Source organism: Pristis pectinata, chromosome 3 (genome assembly GCF_009764475.1).
Source record: "Pristis pectinata isolate sPriPec2 chromosome 3, sPriPec2.1.pri, whole genome shotgun sequence".
In the NCBI taxonomy this organism is placed as follows: domain Eukaryota; kingdom Metazoa; phylum Chordata; class Chondrichthyes; order Rhinopristiformes; family Pristidae; genus Pristis; species Pristis pectinata.
Window position 1 is genome coordinate 125152126 of NC_067407.1, and position 22545 is coordinate 125174670.

The 22545-nt window shown below is 42.2% G+C and overlaps 1 protein-coding gene across 4 annotated transcripts in view; it reads right to left on the bottom strand.

Annotated features, from left to right (window-relative positions):
• The window catches only part of ryr2a (ryanodine receptor 2a (cardiac)), a 587454-nt gene that overhangs the window by 138980 nt on the left and 425929 nt on the right, over positions 1–22545 (bottom strand). For all 4 annotated transcript variants that reach the window (XM_052011297.1, XM_052011295.1, XM_052011296.1 and 1 more), the window contains exons 63-66: positions 19102–19340; positions 12968–13049; positions 9071–9201; positions 6503–6823 (exon numbers count right to left, since the gene is read on the bottom strand). In XM_052011297.1, coding sequence (XP_051867257.1) covers positions 6503–6823; positions 9071–9201; positions 12968–13049; positions 19102–19340 — 773 coding nt within the window. The remainder of the gene's footprint in view (positions 1–6502; positions 6824–9070; positions 9202–12967; positions 13050–19101; positions 19341–22545) is intronic.

Consider the following 22545-nt stretch of genomic DNA (forward strand, 5'->3'; position numbering starts at 1 on the left):
TTATCCAATCTCTCCTGATAACGCATCCTCCAATCAAGGCAACATCCTTGTGGATCTTTTCTGAACCCTCTCTAGATTAATCAGTTCCTTCCTGTAGTGCGGTGATCAAAACTGCACACAATAATCCATTTGTGGACTACCCAATGTTTTGTACAACTGTAACGTGAAGACCCAACTCTTATGCTCAATGCCTCGGCCAATGAAGTCAAACATGCCATTTGCCTTCTTCACCACTGTCTAAGTGTGTTCCCATTTTTGGGAATTATGTACTTGTACATCCTATAACATCACTTCAGGGTCATAGTGTCAAACATGCCCTTTGACCCACAGTGTCGACCATCAAGCACCATCTACACTAATCCCACTTTCCTCTCATATTCTCATCACCTCCACCCTCCCCAATTCTTCTGCCAAACAACTTCACACTAAGAAAAATTTACAGTGGCTGAAAATCTACTGTCACGAACCAGCAACAAAAGAAACACACTGAGCATGATTCAGTGTTAAAAACTATTTTATTAATCACTACTTATGATAATACGTAAAATAAAAGTAAAAATGTTAGTATGTTAGAATTCAAAAATGTTAAACCTCGAACGTTAACCCCAAAACTAAACTCTTCGTGTGTGTGTGTGACAAAGTCCAAAACTCCCAGTTCCTGAATGGTTCTTAAAGTTCAGTTCCGCAAGCCATAAGGTGAAACATGAGCAAGGGCTTCTTCAACAACCACCATTGTCTGAAGATAAGATGTAGATGTAGAAAACATAGAGAGAGTACATACGAAATCCTAATGTTCCACGATGGAACCCAAACGACACTTCAGTGTTTACTCGGTAGTGACTTCCTCACCCCGAAAAGCATCCGAACCGTGGTCGTCCACATACAAATACCTGTTTCCTTCTACAGGTCAGCAACAAAGTGAACTCCACCGGATTACTTCCAACTTCCATACATGGATTTCAGTGGCAAACACAGTTATTGTTTCTCATCCATCGATAGAGAAAACAAGCAGGCTGGTGTCTCTCTCCCTTCTCTCTCTCTCTTCTTCTTCTTCTGACTTCTTCAACAACGTCATTACGTCCTTTATCTTCTATTGACGTACGCACGCCCCACACACACATACACACACACTCTCTATCTTAAAGGGACTTTCACTGAGTCCGTAACACTACCAACTAGCATGTCTTTCACATGTGAGAGGAAACTGGAACGCCCGGGGAGCCCACACAGTCACAGGGAGAACATGTAAACTCCACACAGACAACATCCTAGGTCAGAACTGAACCTGCAACTCTGGAGCAAGGAGGCAGCAGCACTAACCGCTGTACCACCATGCTACCCATACGCAGTAACATGCTTAGCACAGAAATCATCAAGCAATAAACTTTAAGAAATGGCAGTGGATCTCAAATGAAAATGAGAGGTCAGAGGAAAATGTTCCTTTTGCATAGAAAAGCATGGGTGTTTGTGTAACAGATGCCAAGGTCTCTGAATCACTTCCTTTTGAAGCTGCATATTTATCTGAGACCAGGATCATTGTGGATACATGAAATACCTTCAGATCCAGGAGGCATTGCCTTTTAATTATATTTCCTAATTCCCCAAACATTCTCTGAAAGTCATGTTACATTCAAAGGTTCCACGTGATGCAGTGCCTTAAATATGCTAAAGTAACTTTATTGATTTTGCAGTAAGTTTTAGTGAGAGCTGAATTCATGGTTTTTTTTGGCAAAAACGACATTGGAAAGATCAGAACTAAAATTCTCTCAAGAGTGTTGGACGAACGAGGGAATGATCATAGAATGATATCACTGCCAGATGCTCATCTGTAGAGGCTAAAAGTAATAATGTAATGATAATTTGTAATAATGGATCCAGTTCCAGAAAATAAGATGGGATGAGTAAGTAATTATTAATTTATTACAGCACAGAAGCAAGCCATTCAGCCCATCAGTTTCATGCAGGCTCCCAGCAAACCATCACCTGTTCCCCTGCAGCCATGCAACTTGTTCTCTCTCTCTCATCAGTAAAAGACTGATAATTGTAACTGAAAAGGTGATTTAGAAAAGGATGATTCAGAGTCGGAGAGACTGGGAACAATTCTGGGGCAAGCACAGCTTGTACAAAGTGGATAAGTGTAACTGGGTTAATCATCTTTTCTGGGAGACTGGTTAGTGACATGGACCAAAAAAAAAGCAACAAAATGATCAAGCTTTCGTTGTATATTGAAAAAACGGATAAATAGAAAAGTAATAAAGAACACCAGAAGGATTGAGAGAAGTGTGAGTGGCAAATAGGCAGAAGCAAGCTTTAATTAAAATTATATAACGGCACAGAGCCTTCAAGATAAAATGAGTGAACTTTAGGGACAAATATCTATGGGGTGGGGTTAGCATAAAATAATATTAACAAATTCATTGTTGAGTAAGGAGATATAATTAATGTGTAGCTCTTGAACAAGGTTCTCAAGAGGCACCCATGAGGGAAGAAAGGAGGCAGTATAAATCAAACATTTTAGTGCAGTACAAAATCCTTTGCATTGCAGAGGATACAGTGAAAAACTTAATTGTATTAGAATTAAGAAAGAAGATTTCGACTGAGATGTTGTTGTAGACTGATGAACAGTAATCATAAGATGGAGGAAGCAACTTGCAAATTAGTGACAGATAAAGAAGCAATGTCAAAACAGTGATGGGTGCAATTATCCAAATATGCATCAGGGTAAAAGCAGTGCAAATGGCAAGATAGGGATGAAAATAAAAAATTCTGAAATCTGAAATAAAACAGAAAATGTTGGAAAAACGCAGCAGGTCAGGGAGCATCTTTGGAAAGAGAAATAGTTAACATTTCAGGCCTGGGACTCTTCATCAGAATTGAGAGCAGTAAGTTCTAATGTAGGGTTCCAGACCTGAAATGTTTACTCTGTTTCTTTTTCCATAGCTGCTGTCTGACCTGCTGAGTTTTTCCAGCATTTTCTCTTTTTTTAATGGTAAGATAAGGAAATGGTTCCCGTATCTTTAATCCAATAAAGAAGAAGACAGAGCTGTGGATTTTGGTTAATATGTTCTTTCAATGATCGAAGTACATTTTTACACTAAGTTGATGGGAACTGGGCAGTCAAGGTGAGACCAAGAACTGACTGAATGGCAGAAAAGGTCCAAGAACATTTCCAATGTTCTTTTGTAATAATGGATCCAGTTCCAGAAAATAAGATGGGATGAGTAAGTAATTATTAACTTATTACAGCACAGAAGCAAGCCATTAGGCCCATCAGTTTCATGCAGGCTCCCAGCAGAGCATCACCTGAACTCCCCTGCAGCCATGCAACTTGTCCTCTCTCACATGCTTATCAACACCCCTCATGTTCTTTTGCCACTTGCTGACACAAAGATGTAATTTACAGCAGCCAATTAACCTACCAGCAAAACTTTGTAATGAGGGAGCATTCGGCAGAAACCACACCCTAAAGAGAGAACATGCAAACTCCAAGGTCAGTTTTGATCCCTGGAGCTGTGAGGAACCACTCTGCTCCCATTAAATTAAGATTATCACCACTTCAGATGAACATATATCATTCATAAAGTCCAAAGATCATAGAATCTGAAAGGTATTCAAGTTGGGTAGTGTTCAGATTGAAAGGTAAGAAAAGACTGCAGGTGCAGTGAAAGGTCATTAGTTTCAATCATTAACTCTGTTTCTCTAGCCACAGATGTGCCTGACCTGCTGAGTACTTCCAGCATATTCTGTTTTTAGTTCAGAGTTCAGATTAAATCATGTTTCAAATGTTGTATATCATTAACCTATATTTGTCAGCTTATTGACACAAAAACTAAAATGGTAATTTGATTTTTCACAATATGATTTGACTTCACAGTAAATAATGAACAAACCAAATAATTTTACAACTTTACAGTCAAAGATATTTTTAGCTTTTAGCAGGAGCAATTTAAGAGCACTTCAAAGAGTTAACAACATTTACAGTGAAACATTGAGAGACCACATCAAATCAGGTGACGCAATTGACTTTTTTGATGCAGAATTTCTTATATTCTAGTGGTTAGTTATAATATGGGATATTCCTGTCATGTTTCTCACAAACTAATCTCTCACTAGCCCTTTCCTGCATTTGTTACATTCTATACTTCTCCCTCAGCTTTATCTTCTCATCTCCAAAGCATCAACATCTCAAAGGATGTACCTTGGGTCCAATACATTGATGCAATCATGAAGAAGGTACACCAGTGGTTCTACTTCATTAGGAGTCTGAGGAGATTTGGTATGTCACCAAAGACTCCTGCAAATTTTTACAGATGTACAGTGGAGAGCATTCTGACTGATTGCATCATAGCCTGGTATGGAGGCTTCAATGCGCAGGATTGAAAGAGGCTGCAGAGGGTTGTAGACTCAGCCAGCTCCATCACGAACACAACTCTCCTGCCACCAAGGATATCTTCAAGAGGCAGTGCCTCAAGAAGGCGGCATCCATCATTAAGGACCCTCACCACCTGGGACATGCCCTCTTCACGTTACTACAATCGGGGAGGAGGTACAGGAGCCTGAAGACCCACAATCAACATTTCAGGAACAGCTTTTTCCCCTCCTCCGTCAGATTTCTGAACAGTCCATAAATCCATGAACACCACCTCGTTATTCCTCTTTTGTGCTATTTATTTATTTTTGTAACTTATAATAATTTTTATGTCTTTATGTCTTGCACTGTATTGCTGCTGCAAAACAACAAATTTCATGACATATGTCAGTGATAATAAACCTGATTCTGATTCTGATCTGGTATCCCCTTCCCATTTCTCCAACTTTTTTGGATTTCTTTGTTTTAGTGCTTGTCTGTGCACCTATTTCTCTCTGGCTTTGGTCTACCATATGGGTGGAACAGAAGTTTGGTTGTTATTATCCACTCACTTCCATCCTAGCCTTAAAAACAAGAGGAGAGTAGTACAGTAAATGGCAGGACCCTGAGGAGCACTGATGCACACAAGGATCTTGCAAAGCAAATCTATAGTTCCCTGAAAGTGGCAACACAAGTGGATAGGGTGGAAAGAAGGCATATGGCGTGCTTGCCTTCATCACGAAGGGCAATGAGTAGAAAAGTCAGGAAGTCATGTGGCAGCTGTATAAAACTTTTGTTAGGTCACATTTAGAGTAATGTGTGCAGTTGTGGTCACCACACTATAGGAATGATGTGGAGGCTTTGGAGCGGGTGCAGAAGAGCGTCACTGGAATGTTGCCAGGATTGGTCTGCATTAGCTATAAGGAGAGCATGGATTGTTTTCTCTAGAGCACTGGAGCCTGAGGGGTGACCTGATAGAAGTATTTAAAATTATGAGAGGCATAGAGAGGGTAGATAGTCAGAGCCTATTTCCCAAGGTGGAAATGACAAATACCAGAGAGCATAGATTTAAGTTGAAAGGGGGAAAGTATAAAAGAGATTTGCGAGGCAAGTTTTTTTTTTACACAAAGAGTGAGAGGTGCCTGGAATGGGCTGAGAAGGAAGGGGTAGAACCAGGTAAGATAGCAACATTTAAGACACATTTAGACAGACACATGAGCATGCAGGTATTAAAGGGTTTATCGTAGTAACGCTTTGTGCACTCTTGTTTTTTTAGCACAAACATTTTTCAGTCTTGCTTCAAACAAAGGCACCATTTCCATTTTAATAGATTAAGTTCTGCTGCAGTTAACGTCTTCTGAGCACACAATAAGAATTGATGTCTGCAGTGTAGGTACTTTCCACACTGTAGTCCAAGTATCAATTTTATGCCTGACAAGTAGAGTAGAAATGCAATGTAGTATTATAAATGAAGATAACTCGAACAAGTGCATTATTTACTATGTGAGATAAAAAAGATTCCGCAGCTAGCAAATAAATCAGTCACTAATAGCCTAAGGGGCATTGCATTTTAATTGTGTTATATGGTCTTTTTTCTAAATGTATCCCCAGCTTTGTCTGAAGTGAAAAATCTGAATGTTCTTCCCTGGATTTTCCATCCAATTATTAAGCAGGCTGAAAATGTTGTTGGACGGCTCTGGTAATTTTTTGCTTTGCATATCCCAGTTGGCGATCAGTCCAGTACAGTAGCATAGTGGTTAAATTGTTGGATTAGCATCCAGCATTCTGCACTCAGAGTGACATGGATTTGAATCCCACCACAACAGCTGGGCAATTTCAAATCATATAATCAAATAAATCTGGAATCACTTTTTTTAAAAGCCAGCACAGTAACAGTAACTGTGAAACTATCGAGTTATTCTAAAACCCCATGTGGTTCACTAATATCCTTCATGGTAGGAAATTTACTGTCCTTACCCAGTCTAGCCAATATGTGAACCAAACCACCTCATGTTATGCTATTCTTAAGCTGCCTCTTTAGCTTAAGGACAGTTAGGGATAGACAATAAATGTAGATATTGCTAGTAAATCACTGAAAAAAATAAAACAAAGTGCTAAGCTTTCATAAAGATCAGCAATCAGAAACACTGGTACCTGCTAATCTCTTCATCCAAGCTCCTTCATCAATGCCCAAGTTGTTAGATATGATCTTCAGGATGTTGCCCAAGAGGGTGTTCATGTGTTCAGAGGTGAGGGCAGTGCAACACAGCTCCGCTTTCTCGGGGTTGTTCTCTGGCCCATGTTCCCACCAATGGGACATGTAGCTGCACAGCATGGGCAAAATGACTTCCATCACATGGGGCATCTGTGTGTAGCGGACACCAGATTCTGCCAGCTCCATTATCTCCTCCAGCAGACACTCCAGGGAAGGAATATTGGGACACATATCTTCCACTTTGGTCGGCAACTTCAGTGCTAAAGCATAAGAAACAATTCTTGAGAAGTGGTTGCTAACCTTAAGTGCTCTGTCTTTAATCATTTAAAACTTTAACTTATTGGCAAGATTCAACTTATACAGTGTTTTTTTTACTCCCATTTCCTTAAGCAAAATATATTCCAATGATAATAATACATTTTTGAACACCTCTAATACACCTTCATGTTGGTTTAGACCTTTCATCACACCAGGAGGTATTTACAACAGAGATAAACGTAGGAACAGAGATAAATGTGCAACAGAGATAACTGTCAGGGATAAATGTAGGAAGCTGTGCAATTGACACTAGTTTCAGTGTAAAAAGCCCACAGAATTTATCCCAGTTTAACAAGGGGAAAAATCAGGAAACTTTTCATGGTCAGTGATATGCCACAATACCTCCAGCATGATACTGGAATGTAATATTTATTCCTAAACAGTGTATTAGTTTATAACATGAATTTGTATGCATGAAAATAGAAAAGAACTGCACATGTTGGAAATCTGAAATGAAATCAGAAAAACTCAGCAAGTCAGGCAGTATCTGTGGAAAGAGAAACGGTTAATGTTTCAGATCTTCAGAAGAGAGTGATGCAAGTAGAGTTTGTGTAGAACTACACAGTTTCTGTGATAGGATGAGTTGAAATTGCTAATGGGGACAGTTATCAGCACATTGAGCTACTAGACCTGTGTAATGAGTTGTTAATGGTTAGGTGGTGGGGTTTACCTGGTGGGTTAGACTTAAGTGTGTAGGATAAGAAGACAAAAAAAAACTAAAATGGAAAACACTGGAAAAACTAAGCAGGTCAGGAAAGAAATCTGTGGAAAGAAATCGTTAATATTTCAGATGTGGGACCCTTCATCCGATCTGAGAGAGAGAGAGAAACAAGTTGATCTGGCTAGCAGCAAAAGTGGGGGAACAAAGGGGATTTCTCTGAAAGAGTGAACTCATGTGGCAGATAGGATGAGGTACTGTGGTTGTGTAATTTGTGGTTGTTGTGGTTCTGGCACACTGGGGTGGTGTGAAGGGAAGACGTGAAAGGACAGGTGGTGCACACACTGCAGTTACATGGAAAGTGCCGATGACAGTGGTGGACAGGGATGGAAGAGCAGAAAAGGGAGTCACGAAGGGAGTGATCCCTACAAAGTGCTGAAAGGGGAGGGGAGGGAAATATGTGTCTGGTGATGGAATCTTGTTGGAGCTGGTGGGAATTGATAAGGATGATACATTGAATGTGGGGCTGGCGGGGTGGAAGGTGAGGACCGGGGGAACTCTGTTCTTCTTCTGCCCGGAGATGAGATGAAAGCAGAGATGCAGGGAGTAGATGAGATGTGGTCTAGGGCTCTGTCCACTATGGGAGAAGGGAAGCTATGTTTAAGGAAGAATAGCTGTTTTACTGTAGTGGTAAGAAAAAAACACATTTGATTCTTAACTGCAGTGTTCCAGGCATATCCTGATAAGGTAAGATATCATTATTAGTCACATGTACATCAAAACACACAGTGAAATACATCTTTTTGCGTGGTCTTCTGGGGGCAGTCCGCAAGTGTCGCCATGCTTCCGGCACCAACATAGCATGCCCACAACTTCCTAACCTGTACGTCTTTGGAACGTGGGAAGAAACCAGAGCACCCGGAGGAAACCCACGCAGACATGGGGAGAACGTACAAACTCCTTACAGACAGTGGCCAGATTTGAACCCAGGTCACTGGCGCTGTAATAGTGTTACACTAACCGCTACACTACCGCGCCTGGAAAGTGTAGGGTGGTTGGATGGAAGACAGCATGATAGAAGCACACAGGTGCTTGGTGGAGTTATAAATAGAAGAATTTAAATTCTTTATTTAAATCCTGTAAATAGAAGAACCAAAGCCTGGGTTACTATTAATGCCACTGCTAACATTTATCAGAGGTTGCATCAGCAGAGTTACTGAGTACACCGATATCTTATCATTCCCCTGAAACAACTCAACAGAACACCAAAGTATTGCATCAGTACATTTGCCACTCTTTTAAAGTTCACACAGTATCAGATGAAAGAACATTCAAGAGCAAGTCACTGGCTGCATTAATCTATCATCTCTGATATGAAGCAGAAAATGTTGGAAATGCTCAGTGAAGAAAGAAACAGAGTAAACCTCTCATCAAAACTGTGCTGCTGCCTAACCTGCCGAGCATTTTCAGCATTTTCTGTTCTTGTGCAGAATTCCAGAATCCACAGTATTTTGCTATTATATGAATGTACCTGCGAGATCTTTTGGTGTCTTGGTGTTGTAGCTCGAGAACGGATTGTGCTTATTCGAGTCAGTTTCTAGAAAGGCGACGGGAAATGCCCCAGCAAATGCTGCCAGACATTCCCCGAGGGCTGGGCGCTGCCTGTGGACAAAAACGTAATACAATTAGAGATTAAATTAACAGAGGATCTTAAAGACACACTATCCTTAGTTTGGAAACTTGGCACCAAAGGATGTTGAATGGACTGCAAATATTTGGGATTCCCTCCTTAAAGCTCTTCCTTCATTAAGGCCATCTCAAGACATGTTTTGTTATCAAGATGCCTCCTTAAGTGGAAAATATTCTCTGATAACATCCCTTTGAAGATAAGATATCTTTATTAGTCACACGTACATCGAAACACACAGTGAAATGCATCTTTTGCGTAGAGTGTTCTGGGGGCAGCCCGCAAGTGTCGCCACGCTTCCAGTGCCAACATAGCATGCCCACAACTTCCTAACCCGTATGCCTTTGGAATGTGGGAGGAAACCGGAGCACCCGGAGGAAACCAACGCAGCCACGGGGAGAATGTACAAACTCCTTACAGACAGTGGCAGAAACTGAACCCGGGTCACTGGCGCTGTAATAGCATTACGCTAACCGCTACACTACCATGCCTGAAGTTTCTTGGGATACTTCCAAAGTTTGCATTGAATATCACACTAGATGGCGACAGGTAAAAATTACATTCACATTGCACCTAATCCTTTATTTATTCATTATTTGAGATTTGGGTATCCCTGTCAAAGCCCAGCTCTAATTACCTTTGAAAAGGTAGTGGATAGTCATCTTCTTGAAACCACACAGTTATTCTAATGAAGGTACTCCTATAGTGCTATTGCAGGAAGAGGGGAAAGTTCCAGGATTTAGACACAGCGACGATGAAGGAACAGCAATATATTTCTAACTCAAGAAGATGTGTGCCTTCAAGGGGAAGCTGCAGATTGTGCTGCTCCCATGCACCTGCTGCCTTTGTCTTTTTGGTGTTAGAGGTCGAGAATTTGGGAGATGCTATTAGAACAAACCACGTGAGTAACATAGAACATAGGACAAAAAACAGTACAGCACAGAACAAGCCCTTCGGCCCACAATGTTGTGCCGAAATAGCAATTCCCTGCCTACAGAATGCCCATATCCCTCTATTTTCCTCTCATTCATGTGCCCATCCAAGCCCCTCTTAAAAGTCCCCAATGAATTTGCCTCCACCACTTTATCAGGCAATGCATTCCAGGCATCCACGACTCTCTTAGTAAAAATCGTTCCCCTCACATCTGTTCTGAACCTACCCCCTCTCACTTTAACTGCTGCACATTTCATATTTGGTAAATATTGTGTCCTGGAAGTTTCTTCTGGGAGTTGAACTCATACAGGGAAATGGAGGGTACTCCATCACACTCTTGACTTGTGCCTTGTAGATAGGTTGTAGAATCTGGAGTGCCAGGAGATGAGTCATTGCTGCATGATACCCAGTCTCTGATCAGCTCTTGTTGCCATGGATAGTCCAGTGAGTTTCTGATCAATGGTGATTCCCAGAAAGTTGGTAGGGAACTTGACAATGGTGATGCCATGAACCTGAAGGGCAAGTAGTTAAGATTCTCTCTTATGGGAGTTGGTCATTGTCTGGAACTTCTGTGGTATGCATGTTACCTGTCACTTAACGTGGACTTAAGTCTTCTTACATGTAGCCATGTGTTGCATCATTTGCTGTGGAGTTGTGAATGGAATTGAACATTCTGCAATAATCAGTGAAAAGTCTCCAGTTCAGACCTTCTAATGGAGAGAAGGCATTAATGAGGCAGCTGAAGATGGTTGGGCCTCGAACCCTGCCCTGAGGAACTCCTGCAGCAATGTCCTGGACAAGGGTGATTGACCCCTCAACAACCACAACCATCCACCCTTGTGCAGGTACAAATCCCTGGAGTTCCTTCCCTTTGATGCTCATTGCTTTCAGTTTTGCCAGGGTCACTTAATTCCACATTCCATCAAATGAATTGATGCCAAGGCAGTGACTCTCACTTCCCCTCTGGAATTCAGCTCTTAAGTTTATGTTTAGATTAAGGTTGTGATGAGATCTGGAAGCATTGCAAACCAGGCTTTGGTTATTGGAGAGTAATAAAAACAAAAAATGGTGGAAATACTCAGCAGGTAAGGCAGTACACATTGAGAGAGAAACTGTTAACATTTGAGGTTGATGACCTTTCATCAGATTAGGAGGAATGAATGAAACTGGCTGAAGACTTGCTTCTGTGATGGGTGGGTAACTCCTAGAGTAGGCGAGAATGAACATCCACTCTGTACTGAATGCAACTGCAAATGTTTCAGCTTTGTCTTACATTCCACCATCATTGAGGATGGACATGTTCTTGAAGACTCCTTTCCTAATTGCCTTCCTACCTTTTTAATTGTCAACCATCATTTATGAGTGGATGTGGCAGAACTACAAGGCAGAGCTTTGCTCTGATCCCTTAGTTTTGGAATCACTTTGCTCTGTCCCACCTCATATCTTCCCTGAAGATTTTGACAGCTGGCAAAACCCTGCCCCAGGCTCTTCCAGCTGCATAAACTATGTGTGTGATTTTAACTCTGTCCCTGACATCAACATGATTAAAATTGAAGTAAACAATTAAAAGACAAATATTTTAGGAAGTAAAAATAGTTTCTGAAAAACACCTAAAATAAATTAAAATATTAAAAAATTAAGTAACTTAACCTACTGGAGGAACTCTTTGGGTCAAGCAATTTGTCTTTTTTGCCCCAGATTCCAGCATCTGCAGTCTCTTGTGTCTCCAACTAAATTAACTTGTCTTTTTACTTCAAATCTGCAGCCTTGAAAATCCCATTGAAAATAGGGTTTTGGATCCAGGACCAGATCAAACATGTGAAGTTCAGTAACAAAGTGAACTATCAGTAAGTCTATGACTCCACTTTTGACATTGTATGTGACAATGTTTAAAATGGTCACTACTGGTAATTCATTTGGAACAGAATTGCCGCAAAATCCAGCACAATATTTCATTATCAACAAAGTTTCACAAGAAATTTCATGACTGTGTCCAAATTACAATGACATTTACATAGAACATTTTCAGCCCACAATGTTGTGCTGACATTTTATCCTGCTCTAAGATCTATCTAACCCTTCTCTCCCACATAGCCCTCCCATTTTTCTGTCATTCAAATGTCTGAGAGTCTCTTAAATGTCCCTAATGTATCTGCCCCCACAACCTCTGCCAGCAGTGCGTTCCACGCACCCACCACTCTCTGTGTAAAAAACTTACCCCTGACATCCCCCTTATATCTTCCTCCAATCACCTTAAAATTATGCCCCCTCACGTTAGCCATTGTCACCCTGGGAAAAAGTCTCTGACTGTCCATTCGATCTACGCCTTCTATCATCTTGTACACCTCTATCAAGTCACCTCTCATCCTCCTTCTCTCCAGAGAGAAAAGCCCTAGCTCACTCAACCTATCCTCATTAGACATCCTCTCCAATCCAGGAAGCATCCTGGTAAATCTCCTCTGCACCCTCTCTAAAGGTTCCACATCCTTCCTATAATGGGCAACCAGAACTGAACACAATACTCCTAACCAGAGTTCTATAAAGCTGCAACATTACCTTGCGGCTCTTGAACTCAATACCCCGACTAATGAAGCAAACACACCATACACCTTCCAAACAACCCCATCGACCTGCGTGGCAACCTTCAGGGATCTATGGACGTGGACCCCAAGATCCCTCTGTTCCTCCATACTGCTAAGAGTCCTGCCATTAACCTTGTATTCTGCCTTCAAATTAGTTATCTGTGAGTTAGCAGAGCCTGAATACATGTGGTCTATGTTTTAATAGCTCCATCTGCCATTTCCTTACCTTTCAACATAGATGCTTTTCCCTGTACCCAGTGCATATAAGCTGTTTAATATTCGGTAACCAGAAACTTGGACGTCATCCACTGCAAGGGAAGAGTACCAACAGCATGATGTTAGTTTACTGGAAGTTAAACCCCTTCTACCCAAAAGTTTATCCTTGTTCCTGGAGATGAGAATGTTTAAAATGTTAGTATTAGAGTTTCTTAACAATGTCTGCAACCTTCAATGAGCTTCACAGACAGAGTTCATAGTTACTTGATTTAACTTCCACTATGTTATAGACCTCCTCAAAGAAATTTAAAGTTGTACCACTTCATGCTAGCAGATAAAGTTGTTCTAAATCTGCTTTTTCTGGTACCATCATGTCTGTGTAATCAAATAACGTTTTAAGAACATGTTTTTAGTGGGTTCAAGTTACATTCTTGAGCCTTGAGTTTTCTATTATAAACAGCATTCTCTACAAATTGAGGTAACATGGTGTGAACACTTGAATTCAGATAATTGTCAGTAGGTACTACTCTAATACCCTGCCTACGTTTCGATATAGCTGGTAATTCTTCATGCTCATTTTAAAGGTAACACTCAGGAACTCTTAATAATTTAACCCAAGCTGACATAACGTTCAAAATCTGTAAACTGCATCATGTAGTGTTACAGTAATATTTGCCTATCTGACTGGGCCAGCAGTCCAGAAGTCTAGACTAATGAGCCGGTTCAAATCCCACCACTGCACATGGGGAACCTAATTTCAGTTAATTAATTAAATAAATAGAATTAGGTAAATGGTGAGCATGTAATTACCGGATTGGTGTAAAATAAAACCTATAACTCATAAATGACCTTTAGATAAATAACTCTGCTGCTCACCTGGTCTGGCTTACCGATGCACCATAGAAAGCATCCTATCTGGATGTATCGCGGCTTGGTACGGCAACTGCTCTGCCCAAGACCGCAAGAAATTGCAGAGAGTTGTGGACACAGCCCAGCGCATCACAGACACCAGCCTCCCCTCCTTGGACTCTGTCTTTACCTCTCCTTGTCTTGGTGAAGCAGCCAGCATAATCAAAGACCCCACCCACCCGGGACATTCTCTCTTCTCTCCTCTTCCATCGGGTAGAAGTTACAGGAGCCTGAGGGCACGTACCACCAGACTTAAGGACAGCTTCTACCCCACTGTGATAAGACTATTGAACGGTTCCCTTATACAATGAGATGGACTATGACCTCACGATCTACCTTGCTGTGACCTTGCACCTTATTGCACTGCACTTTCTCTGTAGCTGTGACACTTTACTCTGTACTGCTATTGTTTTTACATGTACTACATCAATGCACTTTCTACTAACTCAATGTAACTGCACTGTGTAATGACTTGACCTGTACGATTGGCTTGTAAGACAAGCTTTTCACTGTACCTCAGTACAAGTGACAATAATAAACCAATACCAAGTTATATGTGACTCCAGACCCAGAGATGGTCAACTCTTAACTGCACGATTAAATGGCTTACCTTACCCTTCAGTTTGAGGAGCTGTTTTAAAGGGAAAAGGAAACCAATATAGATGGTGGGCAAAATTTTGAGAGACAGCATAAATCTGCATTTGGAGAGGTAAAGGTTAATCAAAGTCCATCACCATAGATTTGTTCAAGGAAGGTCATGTCTGACTAATTCAAATGAATTTCTGAACAGGTGTCAAAGAGGATTGAAGGGAGTAGTACATTTAAAATAATCTACAAGAATTTTAGCAAGGTGTTTAGCAAAGTCTTACTGCGAGATTGATCAGAAAGTAAAAGCCCATTGGATCGAAGGGAAAGTGGTGGACAAAATTGGCCACCTTCTGCTCTATTAATGTCTATGATTTTATTTACCTGTGTCACCCACTAAGTACTGGCCTTGCCAAGGAAGCTCAAATATGTTCATAAAAATAATGAGCCAACTATATAAGACACGAGAGATTCTGCAGATGCTGGAATCTGGAGCAACATATACAAAATGCTGGAGGAACTCAGCAGGTCAGGCAGCATCTGTGGAGGGAAATAAACAGTCAATATTTCGGGTTGAGACCCTTCGTCAGGACTTCACACCAGTCCTGATGTGAATAAGGAAATAAGGAAAATGCAGGATAGATATATTCCAAGAAAAAAGAAGATTATGAATGGAAAAATGGCACGTGCGGATAACGAGAGAGGTTAAGGCTAAAATAAAAGCAAAAGGGAGGGCATACAAGGAAGCAAAAATTAGTGGGAGAACAGAAGACTGGGAAACTTTTAAAAACTTACAGAAAGAAACTAAGAAGGTCATTAGGAAAGAAAAGATGAATTATGAAAGGAAGTTGGCAGATAACATTCAAAAAGATACCAAGAGTTTTTTTTTAATATATGAAGAGTAAAAGAGAGACATGGGTTGATATAGGACCAATTGAAAATGGTGTGGGAGAGATTATAATGGATAACAAAGAGATGGTAGAGGAACTAAATGAGCATTTTGCATTGGTCTTCACTGTGGAGGACATCAGCAATATACCTGATATCAGGGGTCTCAGGGGATAGAACTTAGTTCAGTCAAGATTACTAGAGAGAAGGTGCTCAGGAAGCTAAATGGACTAAAGACAGATAACTCTCCCAGATCGGATGAGGTGCACCCCCGGGTTCTGAAGGAGGTGGCTTTAGAGATTGCGGAGGCATTGGTGATAATTTTCCAGGAATCATTAGACTCCAGCATGGTTCCAGAGGACTGGAGGGTTGCAAATGTAATTCCGCTGTATAAGTAAGGTGGGAGGCAGCATAAAGGAAATTACAGACCTATTAGTCTGACATCGGTGGTGGGAAAGTTATTGGAATCGGTCCTCAGGGATAAGGTTATGGAATACCTAGAGCAGCAAGGCAAGATAGGTCCAAGCCAGCATGGTTTCGTGAAGAGAAGATCCTGCCTGACTAACCTATTGGGAGTTTTTGAGGAAATCTCAGGTAGGGTGGATAAGGGAGAGGTTGTGGATGTTGTGTATTTAGACTTTCAAAAGGCCTTCCACAAGGTGCCGCACAAGAGGCTGCTTAATAAGATGAGAGCTCATGGAATTACAGGTAGGATATTTGAATGGGTGGAGCATTGGCTGCTAGGCAGAAAGCAAAGGGTGGGAATAAAGGGATCCTGTTCTGGTTGGCTACCGGTTACTCCCCAGGGGTCGGTGTTGGGGCCGCTTCTTTTTACTTTGTACATTAATGATTTGGATAATGGAGTAAATGGTTTTGTGGCTAAGTTTGCAGACGACATCAAGATAGGTGGAGGGGTAGGGAGTATTGAGAAACAGGAAGGTTGCAGAGGGACTTAGATAGTTTAGGAGAATGGGCAAAGAAATGGCAGATGAGATTCAATGTTGAGAAATGTGCCGTTGTACACTTTGGAAAAAGAAATAAACGGGCAGATTATTATCTAGATGGGGAGAAAATTCAAAGTACAGAAGTACAAAGGGACTTGGGGGTACTCATGCAGGATACCCTAAAGATTAACCACCAGGTCGGATCAGCGGCAAAGAAAGCGAATACTATGTTGGCATTCATTTCGAGAGGTATAGTGTATAAAAGTAAGGAAGTGTTGATGAGGCTCTGTGGGGCACTGGTGAGGCCTCATTTGGAATACTGTGTGCAGCTTTGGGACCCTTATCTTAGGAAGGATGTACTGATGTTGGAGAGGTTTCAGAAAAGATTTACGAGGATGAACTGTACTCACTGGAATACAGAAGAATGAGAAGGGACCTCATAAAAACATTTCGAATGTTTGAAGGACTGGACAGAGTAGATGTGGTTAAGCTGTTTCCCTTGGTGGGTAAGTCCAGGAGTAGAGGGTACAGGTTTAAAACAGAAATGAGGAGAAATTTCTTTAGCCAGAGGGTGGTGAAATTGTGGAATTCTTTGCCACGTACAGCTGTGGAGGCCCAATCATTGGGGGCATTTAAGGAGGAGATTGATAGGTATCTAATTAGTCGCGGTATCAAGGGATACGGGGATAAGGCCGGAAATTGGGGCTAGATAGGAATAGTTTTAGTTTAGCACATGGAGCAGACTCAATGGGCTGAATGGCCTACTTCTGCTCCTTTGTCTTGTGACCTTGTGATAATACCTTTGTTAAACACTCCAAGTCAAGCTAGAGTGCACTCAGTACAGTCTGTGCAACAATCAACCAGTCAGATAGTGTGGTTTAATTCACAGCAATCAGACTCAAAGTTAAAAGACAAGATAAGGACCACTTGAATGAATAACCTGATGTGTCATGCTGTTCTTCAAACAGTCAGCTTGTTGTTAGACCAAATTTACTTTGAGCCTCCTTTTCAAATTAATCATTTGAATAACTTCTTCAGGTTTTACTTTTCTAGCTGACCCTACATCCATGCATTATTTCAGGATTCTAGGATGGGTACACACCACCTCCCAAAGCTTTGCTAAGCTCATCTGTCGCAACTGTTATGGACTAGGCTACTATTGGTAAATGTCCCTTTAAGATAGAGCATAGCAGTGTGTGTGTGTGTGTGTGTGTGTGTGTGTGTGTGTGTGTGTGTGTGTGTGTGTGTGTGTGTGTGTGTGTGTGTGTGTGTGTGGTGTGAGGACATAATGATGTTTTTGGAACAGTCAGTTGGAATCAGTCAGGGGGGAGACAGAGAGAGGGAGAGTGACAGAGAGAGAGACCAGCCTGCTGGTCTCTGTATCGATGGATGAAAAACAATAACTGTGTCTGTCACTACAATCCACGTATGGATTTTTGGAACAAAGCAGTGGAGTCCACTTTGTCGTTAACCTGTAGTGGGAAACAAGTATTTGTGTGGACGGCCACAATTCGAGTGCCTTTCAGGGTGGCAGATGCTTAGGAACAAAGAGATGGAGTGGTCACTGCTGAGTAGACACTGAGGTGTTGTATGGGTTCCATCATGGAACATTTGGATTTCGTAATTACTCTCTATTTTCTCCCTACGTTTTGTCTTCAGTCAATGGTGGTTTTGCAGAAGCCTTTGCTCACGTTTCACCTTATGGCTTGCTGAACTGAACTTTGAGAACTATTGCTGGACTTGGAGTTTGGGAATTTCCCACACACACACACTTCGAGTTTAGTTTTTGGGGTTAATGTTTAAGATCTAACATTTTTACTTCTAACATTCTAACATTTTTACTTTTATTTTTCTTATTATCATAAGTAGTTATTAATAAAATAGTTTTTAACACTTATACATGACTCGGTGTGTTTCTTTTGTTGCTGGTACATGACACAACAAGGTTGGATGGTGGAGTTTTTGGGGTGGTTTTTAAAGGATTTTGCATCCTAACTCTGTGTCTGGGCACACACAAGTCAGTGTGCTTCTCATAAGAACATCCACCCTGAGGAAAGGATGAAGCATTTTCTTCATCCAGTCACTTCAACTCCCCCTCCCACAGCCAGTCACTTCACCTCCCCCTCCCACACTATCACTGATATGTCAGTCCTCGGCCTCCTCCACTGCCAGGAGAATTCCAAGTGCAAACTGGAGGAACAGCACCTCACTTTCCATCTTGGAACCTTGCAGCCTAATGGCATGACATTGAATTCTCCCACTTTAAGTAACCCCCACCCCCCTTCCCCACAATCCCCCACCCACCATGTTTCTCCTCGTCTTTCCTTTCCTAGCCTTTCTCTCTTTTTTCTACCCCTTTTTTCTCCCCTTTCTCTCCTTACCTTTGACCCATCCCCAGATGGATCTGCTCTCCCCTCCTCCCCCGCACCTACCTATCACTATCTCTTACCTGCATCTACCTATCACCACCCTGTGCCCACCCCACCTCCCCTCTTTTGTCCACCTATCACTGCTCTGCTTTTCCCTCCTAAATATTGGGCTTCCCTTTTTCTATCTTCAGTCCTGAAGAAGGGTCCTGACCCAAAACGTTGACCGCCTGCTTTTTTCCACGGATGCTGCCTGGCCTGCTGAGTTCCTCCAGCATCATCGTGTTTTTCATCTAGATTCCAGCATCTGCAGTCCCTTGTTTCTCATGAAGCATTTTAAGTTGATCAAGAAATAATCCACCTTACATTTCCAGAGATTAACATGGATAGTCTGTCTTCATTTAAATTTATCACAAGGTTGTTCAAAAATAACATTAAAAAGAGAAACATACGGATCAGATCTTCGCCGAACTGGTGTTGCCCGATGTGTTCAAACAGTGATGACAGGACAGGCAGCAGTGCCACAGTGGTGTAATTGATGATCTGGGTCACTCCCTTTGGCTGCGTCCTTGTGTGAGTGAACTGGCCCAGTTTGAGATTTTCTATGGTTTTTTCCAAATCTTCCGCTGCACTTTCAAAAAACGTCCGCAAAGCCAATTTGACAGACTCCAGGCCGGTCTTCATCAATGTCCTGTGCAAAACAAAACACCCATTTAGTCCTGGGAAAGAGGTAGTCAAGGCCTGCTAAGTTTTCAAGTCCTAAAGAGCTCCTCTTCCTTTACAAAATAAATCTTCATTGTGGTGCTGTCACATCTGGAAGTCACAGCCTAAGAAATATATTATGCCTGAAAACCATGTGATTGGGAAGACCAAGGCTACTCTTGGTGTGAAGTTCCTTGGCAACAACGTTCAGCTGCGCCTGTAGCCTCTGGCTTGTTGCATGATTGTGCCTTGTGTGGGGAAACAAGTAGATGGCATTTCCTCCATGAACTCTGCCACTTTGGAGCTAACAGAGGAAATTAGTCAGGCCCTGATCACAGGAAGGGGGAAGCATGGTGGTTGTACTGGAAATTGTCAGGGTGGAGAGTAAGTGAGTGTAAGGAATATCAGAACTGAAGTCCAAGTTGGTACACGTTGTGGCACCAAGAGGAGGGGCTAGAGCAGAGGAAGGAACATCATGGAGCAAAAACAAACTGCTGGAGGAACTCGGTGGATCAGGCAGCATCTGCAGAGGGAAATGGACAATTGATGTCATGACTCTTCATCTGGACTAAAAGAGTAGAAGGGAGATAGCCGGTATAAAGAAAGGAGGGGTAGATGTAGGGCATGTGCTGGCAAGCAACAGGTGGATCTAGGTGAGGAGGGATAATTGGCAGATAGATCAGGTGGGGGAGGGAAGGGTGTAAATAATGACAGAGGCCAGGAGGTGAAAGGTGAAGACAACAAAGGGCTGCAATGTTCCCAGCTAGGAGCAATGTGGGTCAGGCGTGCGATTGGATAACTGGGGGGTGAGGGGAGAGGGGTCTCAGGTACAACATCGAGTCAGAATCCTGGTGGTGAAAAGGAGGGAAAAAAAGGATGTGTGGGATCGGTTGGAGACATGACTGGGAATTCAAACAACATCAGCAGCAAAGAGATAGGTGGGGGAAGTCAGAGTGAACAGCAAGAAACCCTACCCTGATGCCCTGATCTTGAAAGCAAGACAAGGTAAGGCTGATCTCCAATAACTTACACGGAAGTAGGGCTCAAACCTCCAATTAAATCAATTTCTGTGTGAGGCTGAGTGGCCCACGTCACTCACAGGCTTGCAATTATACACAGAGAACCTGGAACAAGCTTTTGATTCAGTTCCTGTGCATTTAGTAGAAAAACACTGTGTCCTGCATTGTCTAACCCTGCATATTTTTGCATGCACTGATTTTAATTTTGTTGCACACCTGCCCAGAAAGACAACTAAACATGATGAAAATGTCTTGGTGGTGATTAGTGTGCAGGAAGGGGAAATAGAATCATGAATTGTCCCACCTTGTCCAATGAGCTCACTAAGATTTAATTTCTGCAGCTTCAAAAGTGCCGAAAATCTGTAAAGTGCCTGCAATATTGCTATGGTGGTCTGTCACCTAACTTCACTTAACACTAACTCTGGGAGCAGCTGTACATTGCTGGCTCCCAATATCATCCCAGTAATGAGCAGCGGTTCAAGGATAGGTTAAACTGGTGCAGAATACTCTCGATGGTGAACACAGAAGAACTAGAGTACACTTCAAAAAATTTCGTTCAATGGTAGGTCTTGTTCTACCATAGATTATTAGTCTTGGCCATGGACCACTTTATGAAGGTAAAAGATTTTAAAGTGGTATGAATTTGCCTCAAGCAAGAAGGCTCCCCAATCCCTCCACTTTCATATATCTTAGCTACTTGAGGCTCAAGCCCGAACCTGTGACCATGCAAGCAGTGTGAGGCATGGTTTACAATCCACAGCAACAATGAAGATGGTAACTGCCCCCAGTTCACATTAAAGGTCAGATTCTCTGATCCACTAGTTGACAGCTATGGGAAGTCACTCTCTGGTTGGAAGGTGGTTGGATTGTCAGAAAGACTTGCCGATCATAAGGCTAATCACCTCCCAACTGCCTGATCACCTGAAAGCCCATCCCTCACTGCGCGGATGAGAACTGGAATTTCATGGCCTTTGCACCAACAGGCAGCCCCTGCCATTCAATTACACTGCTCCACCGAGACTCTTCCACACAACTGGACAGCTGAGCAGTGGGAGGCCTCTGGCTGAGAGGGACCCCAGGAAGGACCAACTCTCTGCCTCCATCTTGGACTCTGGTAGGGATGAATGCTGAGTAAGTTCTGTGAACAGTGGGCACTCATATCAGGCTATGAGGACAGGTGTATGGCAGATGAAATTTAATGCAGAAAAAAGCACATTGATGTATTTTGGTACGAGTAATGAGGAGAGGCAACACAAAATAAAGGATACAGATCTAAAAGGGGTGCAGGTGCTGAGGGATAGGGGTACGAGTGCACAAAACTGTTGAAAGTGGCAAAAACAAAGCTGGAAATACTCAGTAGGTGAGACAGCATCTGTGGAAAGAGAAACAGTTAACATTTCAGGTCTGAAAACCTTTGGAACTGGGAAAGAAAGAAAACAAGTTAATTTCCATTAGCAGAGAAGGTGGGGGAGGGGTGGTGGGAATACCTCTGATAGAGTGAGACCAAATGAATAAATGAGGCAGTTGGAAGCACATTACGCTTCTTTGTGCTGTGTGCTGCCAGCAGCAAGGCAATGGGACTTGCCCAGCAGGCCAGACAATACTAATGAGTGAGCCATGATGATGCCAAGTAGAAATGACCAGTTCTGATACAGAATGGGAAAAAGAGTGAATTTCCTAAAGTTGATGAACTCAGCATCAAGTCTGGAAGGCTGCAAGAAGATGAGGTGTTTTTTTCCTGAAGCTTGCATCAGGCCTCATTGTAACAGTGCAGGACGCAACTGCCAGGTAGGTCAGAGTGGGAGCAGGTTGGTGGATTCAAGTGGCAGGCAACCAGAAGTTTAGGGTCACTCCTGCAGGCTGAATACAGGTGATCCATACCCCACTCTCACTCTGACCTTTCTGTCTCTGGCCTCTTGCACTGTTACATTGAAGCCCAATGCAAGCTTGAGGAACAGGACCTCATCTTTCGTCTGGACACCTTGAGCCTTATGGACAATACTGAATTCATCAACTTTAGGTAATTCATTCCTTTTTCCCTCTCTGTATCAGCACCCGTCATTTCTACCTGCCATCATTTTGGCTCATCTATTAGTATAGTCTGGCCTGCTGTACAAGTCCCACAGTCTTGTTATTGGTAACATATAACACACAAAAGCATACGCTGACTCCAAC